Source organism: Phocoena sinus, chromosome 10 (genome assembly GCF_008692025.1).
Source record: "Phocoena sinus isolate mPhoSin1 chromosome 10, mPhoSin1.pri, whole genome shotgun sequence".
Classification (NCBI taxonomy): domain Eukaryota; kingdom Metazoa; phylum Chordata; class Mammalia; order Artiodactyla; family Phocoenidae; genus Phocoena; species Phocoena sinus.
In genome coordinates, this window is record NC_045772.1 from 18,595,238 (window position 1) to 18,606,142 (window position 10,905).

Here is a 10,905-nt window from a genome sequence, read left to right on the forward strand (position 1 = left end):
CAGACATACCTGGCACCATAGTTTTACTATCTACCTAGACCCTGAGGTCATCCAGGGGACTTTTTCATAGAAAATAGGGACCAGGGAGAGGATGTTTCTCAACTAAGACCCACGAGGGCCAAAAGCACAGTGGAAAAGAATAGTAATAAAGACAGCAGCTGCTGAAATCACTGAGCTAGTGAACAGCAGATTAGCCAAACCATCTTCTGGGCTCTTACAAATACTAAAGTTTATACTGCCAGAGTGAATTCCTGGCTGGAAATCTGAAGGGACAATTTGAGAAAATTCAAGCTCCCCAAAACGAATTTGCCGTTTGTAGCCATGACAAATCACCATAGTACTTAACAAGCGCAGTGATTACTGAGTTAGAGGACATAACCAGCATTGTTGCTCCAAGTGAGTGTCCGAGGCTCAATATTCATTTACATCATTAGTGTTATGAAATGCAGCGGGGATATATTCAGGAGCTCACTCTGTCGGCAGAGTCGGCCTGAAAGGAATCGCATCCTGCCGAGGACTGAACTGAAGGCCGAGCTTTAGCGTGATTGGCATTGGTTCCAGTCCTGTCAGCAGACACACAATTCCCTGTGCCTCACCCCGTTGTTAAGAGAAGGCTGGCAAGCCGGGAGACCCCTGGGACAGGGACACAGCGGTCATCCTCATTTTCCTGCATTCGGTCACATAGTAGGTCACAAGTACTAATGATAATTTAATAAGCATATCAGTCAAATGGCAGATGACAATGTTTGATTTTGCTGTGGAGGTCATAGATCTGAAAGCCAAGAAATTTCTGGAGTTTGTGGAAAATTAAACAAAATAAAATAGAGCTATTTTCCTTTCTTATCAAATTTGCTCTCCTTGAGAACAAATAAATACTTTTTCCCCCTGATAGACAAAATAACTCTTTTACAAGTTTAAGGTATAAAATGTTTTAAATTCAAAGTAACTATAGAAAAGAAAGTAAAATTCTAACCATTCAGTGACAACCACAATGAATATTTTGGTACATATTTCTAACCTAGGTATAAATCCATTTATAAAACAAATTGGCATCGCACTATACATACTTTTGGTATCAGGCTTTTTTCCATTTTGTATGCTGTAAACATTTTATTGTCTTGATAAATAGTCATCTCTTACCTGTTTGTTTAATTTTTTGTGGCTGTTTGATTCCGTGATGCAAATGGATGTGAAAAATTTCTGGGGCTTTTCATACATAGGATGTAGAGGAAAGACACAGGTTTAATAATTCAAAAAGAGTCATGTACCACAATGTTCATTGCAGCTCTGTTTACAATAGCCAGGACATGGAAGCAACCTAAGTGTCCATCTATACAATGGAATGTTCCTCGGCCATAATAAGAAACGAAATTGAGTTATTTGTAGTGAGGTGGATGGACCTAGAGTCTGTCATACAGAGTGAAGTAAGTCAGAAAGAGAAAAACAAATACCGTATGCTAACACATATATATGGAATCGGGAAAAAAAATGGTCATGAAGAACCTAGGGGCAAGATAGGAATAAAGACACAGACCTACTAGAGAATGGACTTGAGGATATGGGGAGGGGGAAGGGTAAGCTGTGACAAAGCGGGAGAGTGGCATGGACATATATACACTACCAAACGTAAAATAGATAGCTAGTGGGAAGCAGCTGCATAGCACAGGGAGATCAGCTCGGTGGTTTGTGACCACTTAGAGGGGTGGGATAGGGAGGGTGGGAGGGAGGGAGACACAAGAGGGAAGAGATATGGGAACATATGTATATGTATAACTGATTCACTTTGTTATAAAGCAGAAACTAACACACCATTGTAAAGCAATTATACTCCAATAATGATGTTAAAAAAAAATAAGACACAAGTTTAAACCACAGCTCTTCCAGGGCCTCATTTTTCCTCAACTATATAGGAGTACTAACATTTCACTGGCCTCCTTGGAGTGTTGTCATGACAGTTAAGTGAGTTTCTGTGACGCCAAGAACAGGCTATGCTTGTAAAGGATTCTTTTTTATAGGTGTGTTTATGGGACGTGTGGGTAACACTTCACAGATGGGCCATAACACTGGAGTCTGCATAATCATTTGGTCTTAAAAATAGAAAAGCCCACCAAACATCACAACCCAAGTTATGTCAAAACTTTAATCCCACAATTCCTCCTAATGCAGCTTTTAAAGTTTTGAGTAAAATAAAACTTAAAGAACCAGCACATACTTTTACGGATTTGTCTTCTTTTCAACAAAGAACTGGTGTGACCGACTCAAGCTCCTGTTTGCACATACGGGGAGGGCTTTAGTCTTCAAACAAAATCACTGGGGGGCTTTGATGTTGGGTGGGAGTTCAGGGAAGCCTCTCAGGGTCCAGGAATTAATATGTTTTGATGAATGCTAATTTTTAGTAGTTCCCAGGTTAATATTCTTTTATCTAAAATATAGTGAGAAGAACTTGCCACTCAAACCTCTGAAATCACGAGCAGGGGCAAAATCCAGATCCTTCAATACTTCCGGTTCCCAAACCCTACTCTGCTTTCCTTTGACAACGGGAAACTCTGTTTAGACAAACTACTCCCAAAGTAAGCAGCCCTTGACCATGTCCAGCTGCTACAGATGGCCCTCCTGGGTTAGCCTACATGGGTTATCCTAATGTTCTGACGAGAGGACAGGGCTGGCAAGAAGTTGTGCTCTCCGTCCTACAAGGTGCAAAATATTAGGTCTTGTGTTGATCAAAATCCAGGGGGAGGCAGGATTTATTAAAAAAAAAAAAAAAAAAGAAACTAAAAGAATTCAACTTCTTTACATTGATTGCTGCCCAGACTAAAAGTTAGTGCACCATTTTTAACGTTAGCAAGAGCCTCTCCGATAGGGAATAAACATATGATCAACTTTTGTTGCAGAGAAAGGTGATTTTAGGAAGAGGTTACGAATCCTTCCACTTGGAGGAAATGAACTTGACGGCTTCTGCCTCTGTATTGTTACAGTAATTCCCCCCCGCCCCCCCTTTCTTTTGGAAATAAGTCCCCTGGAATGGCCGGGCGATGTGGGAAAATATTGTGACACGCAGGCCTGTTTACGTTTTTGGGGGCGGCTGTTTTGTTTGCCTCGCCGCCCCCGGGCCCCTCCTTTTCATGGTTGGCGGTCCCCGACAGCTCGGATTCCTCCGCTGACATCTGCTATAATGAGAGCTCTGACGGGAATAGATTTGCAAAATGATGGGCTCACAATAGGACGGAGCTGTTCCCCAAACTTCGCTCGAGATAAGCAGATGGGGTCTGAAAACAGAGCATTTGAACCGATTAGGTCGAGGTGAACGCCTTTATTCAGCGCACACTGAAGAGCTATTCTGCTGCGACACCCACCCCAACTTCTCTGCCGACCCCCTCCACCCCTCACCTCCCCCGGGTTGGAAACGGGAGGGTTGCCGATGGATGGCTTCCTTTCTCTGCCTCCTGCACACTCGCCTGGAGCCCGGCCCTTCCCGTCCCTAAAGCAGAAGCCTGCTGGGCACCTACCTCGTGCCAACGGGCTGAACGACAGAGAAAAGCCACCCCTCACGCCGCATAAAGAGAAGCCGGGGCAACACATGGGGCTTTCCCACTCTGCACAAATGATGGCTGTTTGTGCTAGTTAACCTTTTCCAAGCCCGGGTCGCTCCTGCTGGGAGGCCAGGAGCAAGCTGCAGGGAGAGCAAGCCTGGCAGAGCCCAGAGTCGCCAGCACGCCCGCCCGGGGGGCCCCCAGCGTGCGCCGCCGCCTTCGCAGAATACCAGAGGCCCCCATCCCACTCTTCATACGTCAGCCGGCTCCATGTGCTGGTGACAGTTTGGATTCCAGAAGAGAAGGGCCTCCAGGACAATTCTGCAGACACTTCCTGGTAATTCTGATTGCCTGGCACAGTTTACCTTCGGAAGCTCTGAAAAGGATGAAATGGAAACGTTCCCATTTCCTGGGCTTGATTATTTTCAGCATCTCCACTGGCTGTGTCAAGAGCAGCCTCCTTTGTACTTTCCAAGCCTAAGGTCAAGTCGGTAATACACTTTTTAATAACTTGTGTCCCAAACGTATTGACTGAAGCAAAACCAAGACGGGGTGATTGCACAAATACATTTCTAAGACCCATTCCCTGGGTCTCTGGGGAGAATTCTGACAGTGTCAGAGGGGGAATGCTATCCAAGGGAGAATGAGGACAGAAGGTGACCATAAAGGAAATTTTGGGAAATAGCTTTTCAGGGCAGGGGGAGGTGAGGGAAGCAGAAGTTAAAAAGCAATGGGAGTTCAGTGCTCAAGTGGAGGGCTGGTACTGCCGCACCACTGAAATAGCCAAACATTGTAGAAGGAATTAGATTTCTGCAAATTGCAGGTTGAAATAATCTGTGGAAATGCATTTATTCCAGCTGCCAGGCTTCTGAAGAGCAGGACTCGGACCCTGCAGTACACTCCAGAGAGTAGTCTGTAGAGCTCACGTTCTCAAATCCCCCATCCCTGGCTATCTCCTGCTGCCAGCCCAGACCGGTGGGTTTTTGTGCTCAGTGCAGTTTGTTTATGTGGTGGTATTGTTCAGAATGGGGTGTTTACCTGGCAGTGAATATCCTTAGAACAGAGGGTGTGCTAAGGCACAGTTGAAATAGTTCATTAACCAAGAAAGCCATCACAGCATTTCCATGAATAGATCAACAACATCTAGCATTACAGGCATCACGTTCTGAGGAAATCCACCTGAGAGTTATATCCTTGTTTATCAAAAGAAATCGTAGAGGATTCACTAAAACTTAATATTTGTGGCCATCAATAGTGGTAAAGAGAAGAGTGAAGTAACTGGATGCAAAGGTTGGGATCTTGAGCTACTCTTTATTGGGATCGTCTGAGATGAGATACAGGTGAGGGATGCAAATCATCTCCATTTTTAGGTCATGTCGTTCATGGAAGCTCTCAGGTACTTGGAGGGTAGGCGTTTATTGGTTTTCATAAGACCATGGGATTAAATATTAAAACTAGTTTGCATTGGTGCTTTTTTTTTAGGTACAAACTCTCGTGGTCCTTTAGAAACATAAAATGGTAGAAAGAATGTTGAGTTTTGGGTTCACAACATTTGAACTTTGGCTCTACAACTCACTGGCTGTGTGACTTTGAACACATTTCTTAACTTCTCTGAGTCTTGGTGCTATGGACTGAATGTTGTGTCCCCCTAACATTCATGTAATTGAAGACCTAACCCTCTGTGCTATAGGAATTGGAGGTGGGGCCTTTGGGAGGTAATAAGGTCATGTGGGTGGAGCCCTTAAGAGTGGAATTAGTGCCCTTAGAAGAAGAGACATGACAGAGATGACCTCTCCCTCCACCGTGTGAGAATACAGCAGGCTGTTGCAAGCCAGGAAGCCAGAGTAGCTTAAATATACTTCAGAAAAGCAAACTATGTCTTACTCTGCCTGAGGATTATATTATTTCTCCTCAAAGATAGCTTGGTAATTCTGTTATAGGAATATCATTACTGATTCTCTGTTATTATTTCTTGAGGACTAAAAAGTGTAAATTGGAAAGTTCTGCATAGTTGAAAAACGAAACACACTAGGATGACCGGCTTCTTGCAAATAGCATAGTTGGTTAAGAGAGCAGTCTCTGAAATCAGACCGCCAGGGCCACGTGCCCAGTTCTGCCTCTTACTGGCTGTGTAATAGTGAGAAATTTATTAACTGATGTTTCAGTTTCCTCATTTGTAAAGTGGTAACAATAACAGCATTTACGTGATGGGGTTGTTATGAAGATAAACTGAGTTAATAGACATGAAGTGCATTGACCAGTGCCAAGCTTGATCTGCTGTCATCATCATCATCATCATCACCATCATCGTCACACTGCGATGAACAGCTTTGTAGTGAAATGTCTGCATGACTTAAGATATATTCCCAGAAGAGCTGAATTGCTGAGTCAAACAGCATTTGCCACACAGCTCCTTTAAGACTCAAGAACTCCATCTAATGGAGCCGGTAGTTAACTTAGCAGCCGGGCCAGGTGTGTTTTGTCATTAGCCTTTCTTGGACTCGAGAGGAGGCAACGCTGATCAAAACCAGATTCAGGTGCTGTAATGCTGAGCTTCTCTTGCCACTGTGACAGCATAGGTGTCCCTGAGAATATTTCCTGGAGATGTCTTGTGATCCTCTTGTCACTTAGCTCACCCACGTCCTATCTGTTGATGGATCTGGGAACAGTACTTCTGTTCGTTCTGCCCCCGAGCAGCCATTCATCACGAGACACCCTGTCAGGGAATGCCTAGAGCCATTGTGACAAATAAATGTACTTAGTGAATCATACAGTTCAAGTAAAGCAGAGTTGATTTGGTCCAGCCTTACTGTGTCACTGGGCTGACAGTCATTCTGGTGAGTGGCAAGGTTGATGGCTGCCTAGGTTTGCTGGGTTTGTTCACTGGTAGCATTTTAAAGGGAGGACTTGCCCACGGTTAGCTGTCACTTGGTGTGAATAGGGGAGCAGGCATGGAGGAGGGGGCCAGGGAAGCATGTCTCCCTGGTTTTGGAATGAGAAGGGCACACTTGGGAAATGTGACCATGCATTTCTCTCTTGCTCCAACTCCGTGCCTCAAGGAAGCCTGGCTGGGCGTGACAGGGCCCTGTTGTAGCCAACTTTTTGATTCCTCTCTATAGACCCAAGCTCTCCTCCCAGACAAAAGGAAGGGGTCGGGGTGGCTGGAGAGACTCAAATCACTGGGCCTACTTCCTTTTTCATCTTCCTTTGTAGGTGAGATAAAGGCCAGAGAACAAACATAATAAAAAAACAAGAAATCCTTGAAAAAGGATAGGCAGAATAGGTCTTGGGGGCTGTGAAAATAAGCCAAAAGAGAAGGTCAGATACTGTTACCCTTTCAACCTGCTTAAACTGAGTAGAAAGACAGAATAATTGAATTAAATTGGCAGAAGGAACATTTTTTGAGGAGCAGAGGTTGGGTAATGACTATGTTTACCCAAAGTCTATAGCACATGCCACGTCCCCAAACATGCCTGTTCAGTGAGTAGATGAATGAATGAGTGATAATGACAATAAGGTTTCAGAAGCCTGGATTTTTGATCTTTCATTCATCACTTACTATCTCTGTGGCCTTAGGCAAGTCCCTTACACATTCTGAATCTGTTTTCTTACCTCTAAAATGAGACTAATAATACTCTCTTGCAGGGTTGTTGAGAGGTTTAAGATAATACATGTAGGCATTCAACGCACAGATGATATTATTAAGCAATTATTGTTTTATATTAATATCACTTAAAACAGGAGTTGTCAACCTTTTGGAATATGGGCACCCCTTTCTAATGTTAAAGTAATTTGAAGATACCCCTCATGCTAGGATATGTATTATTGACGGAGAAAATAATACAGTAACATTTTGGAATGAATTTCTATTTGATTAATCACAGCACATCTACATACATAGTTGGTCAGATGAAAATGAGGCAACATTTATTCTCTCTGAAGAAAAGGCACAATGCTCATATAAGTTATCATGGGCCCTCGCAAAAGCCCTACAAGCCTCCAGGTGACTGGGAGCCACCATCTGAAAGGACTGAACGATAGGGGGGCCATCTTTAGAAGAGAGGATTAATTTATCTTAGCTATTGATACTAAGCCAAGTTAGATGTAGGAGATGGCCTTGCTATACAAAGATAGTTCTTCAGACTGACATATTTCAAAGTTGGGGTTATTTTCCTCTCTGGGAGCGAGAGGTGTGTGCTTATCCAGCCACAAGAGCCTGCTAGATAGCAGCTCCTTCCATAACCCTCATAACAATGGGACTTGTTTCCAAGCTGACCTGCTGAGGAGAGCAGTTGTTGCGGTGGACGGTTTGACTCCCTGTGCACTTTACAATCAAAACCATTGTGAACTCGTATCTTAGCAGAGCCCTGAGATGAGGGCTTGTTTGCAGGTAGCTTATTTGGGGAAGTAATTTCAAGGAGTGTGTTGGGAGGGGGTGTTAAGACAGAGGGAAATTGGGAAGATTGGAGGGCAGCTGGAATGCAATCCCACTGGGGAACTTTAAGAGCTGTGTGGAAGGCACCTGAAAATCCACTGAGACATGAAAGGGTGGGGCATTGTTTTCACTGGCTCCTGTCTTCTGATGGTCAGGGTTGTCCCATGGGGTGTTAATTCCCTTTTCCTTCTAGGTTTGCACCTGTGTCAAGATGGCTGGATGAGGCTGTGATGGAAAACGTGAGAGATGTGGGTGTGGATGAGACACAAGATTGCCAAATAATTCCTGGACATGGTTGGTGCCACAGCAAGGGCTGGGTCAAAAAGTGAACTAGGAACGCGGGAGGTGGAACACAAGAGGTGCCCGACCAATGAGACAGAGCGCAACAAAGGGGAAAGTAGAGCTGAGATCAGGGCTGGTCACTGTCAACACCTGTTGGGCATCTGTGGGAAGCCGTTGTTCTGCCATGTCGCAGATAACGGGAAGCCTGTGTTCTGCCATGTCGCAGATAACGGTTATCAGGGAGTAGCCCAAAGGCTGTGTGCCACACATGCGCCACGACGAGCCAATATGCTAATGAAGGATCAGAATTGCAACCAATAAATTGTGAACAGCACATATCTTGTTGAGTTAACCAGCCAACCACAGGTTGCCACAGGGTATAGTGCATTATAAAAAGCCAGTGTGAACAAAGCTCGGGGTCTTCCTTCCATCTGTCTGAAACCAAGCTGTACTCCAATAAAGTGTGATACGAGAAGAATCTAGCGTGTGGTGACTCGTCATTCTGCTGGTCAGAAGCGGCTCGCCGCAAGTGGTGCCGAAACCCGGGAACTTCGCACCCCGCATGGAGGACCGATTCAGAACTCGACACACGGAGTGGACCGTCGGTGAGTAGTCCAGATGCCCTGAACCGGAGCAGGGAGATTGGCAATTTCCTGAGAGGCAATTGGTCCCGAGAGGCTGAATTGATGCTGTTAAACCAGAAGATACAGATTAAGACTTTAAATGCTACTAGGCTGTACCCCGTTACGCTTGGGGACTTTACTACCTGGCTGTCCTCTGCCTTTACCTTCTTTAAGGAGTGGGTCGGTGTAGGGATGTTTGCAGTGTGTTGCATGGCAGGACTTGTGGTGTGCCTGTGGTTGATATGTCGTTTGCGAACTCGGACAAAGCGAGATAAGATGTTGTTCACGCAGGCATTGGTGGCCCTTAGTAAAGGCGACTCCCCTGGCGCCTGGATCTCCATCTTGAACGACCCGTAGTGATTGCCCTTGCACAAAACGGTTTATGACCATTGCACTTTTGATGGGAATCACGAGGAACATCAGCCCCTGCACTCCGCGGTCTGTATGGACATTGCACGACGGGGAGGGTGATGAGCCAGCTTCTCGAACCAACTCTTGCTCAGCGAGCATCCCATGGGGTGAGCGCTTGTGCGGGCATTGTTCGAGTTCAGCTCCTGGGTCTAAGAAAACAAAAAGGGGGAGATGTGGGAAGCCGTTGTTCTGCCATGTCGCAGATAACGGGAAGCCTGTGTTCTGCCATGTCGCAGATAACGGTTATCAGGGAGTAGCCCAAAGGCTATGTGCCACGACGAGCCAATATGCTAATGAAGGATCAGAATTGCAACCAATAAATTGTGAACAGCACATATCTTGTTGAGTTAACCAGCCAACCACAGGTTGCCACAGGGTATAGTGCATTATAAAAAGCCAGTGTGAACAAAGCTCGGGGTCTTCCTTCCATCTGTCTGAAACCAAGCTGTACTCCAATAAAGTGTGATACGAGAAGAATCTAGCGTGTGGTGACTCGTCATTCTGCTGGTCAGAAGCGGCTCGCCGCAGGCATCATCTCTGTACCATGTATTGTGTTTGTTGCTGGAGCTAGAAGGTTTAATGGAGCACAGTGCATGTCACAGCCTACAGTCCATAGTACACAGAGGAGTATGACATGACAAAATAAAGGAAGAGTTTGCTTCCTAGTTGGGGAGACAGGCAAACACTGTAGTGGATGGAGACATGAAAACCTCTTGCAGCTGGGAAGGGAATGGCTGAATCCTCCTGTAGTCCTGGAGGAAGGCTTTGCACAGAAGGCAGTAAATAATTAAGCTGGGTCTTGACGGATGAGTAGGAGTCTGCTAGGTGGTGACAGGGATGAAGGGCATTCACACAAGGACAGAGAGAGATGGCAGAGCATGTGTGTTTTGGGCATGCCATGAAGTCTTCACATGGCCATTCTTTCTCTCAAGGGTTCCTGGCTCAGGCCACTATTTCAGTTAGTGTTTTTGTTGTTTGTTTTGCTTTTGGTCATAAGAAATAGAGGGTTCCTGTGGAGAGTTGTTTATTGTAAGGTGATACATAGGAGATCAGGGAGTACACGTAGATTGGGTCTTTGATAGGCCAGGAATGATTGACTTAATCCTTTGCCCTGAGGTCCAAATAGAGTGAAATCTCTCGTGCTCCCCCCATCCTCTACCTGGGACTGCCTGTGCCAAGGAGTTGTGGGTGGTTTGTTCCCTTTATAAGGTGAAATAGGCATGTCGGCCATCAGGGTTTTCCAGTCTTCTGTGATTCCTGTCCTGGGTCTTGTGGGTCATTTATACTCACTGCTCACTCTTCACACTGGTCAAGCAGAGCTTGTCGTTTATCTCTTTGAGGGATGTCTGGGCCACTTCAGTGGCCACCACATCCCTTTTCACTTCTCGACGGCCCTCTGTGGTGCCCATCTCCTGCCACCACTAGCCCGTCCAGCATCCTTTACCTTCTTCCCTCCTCTTCCTGTACCACTGCTCTTGGAATGGGACCTCATAACCCTTACTTTTGTCTCAAAGTGGGTTAGTCAAATCCATGATCTTGTCAACCTCATTTCTCATGGCTGGATCCTGGCATCTCCCTGACTTCAGTCATCAGTGAGCTGTGTGTGTGTGTGTGTAAGGGGACT

The 10,905-nt window shown here is 45.5% G+C and overlaps 1 protein-coding gene across 1 annotated transcript in view; it reads right to left on the reverse strand.

The window, feature by feature from the left end:
- Window positions 1–10,690, reverse strand: part of LOC116761135 (voltage-dependent anion-selective channel protein 3-like) — a 65,240-nt gene extending 54,550 nt beyond the window's left edge. Inside the window, 1 exon segment of the mRNA XM_032646920.1 lies at window positions 10,572–10,690. Coding sequence (XP_032502811.1) covers window positions 10,572–10,690 — 119 coding nt within the window.
- Between the last annotated feature and the right edge of the window lie 215 nt (window positions 10,691–10,905).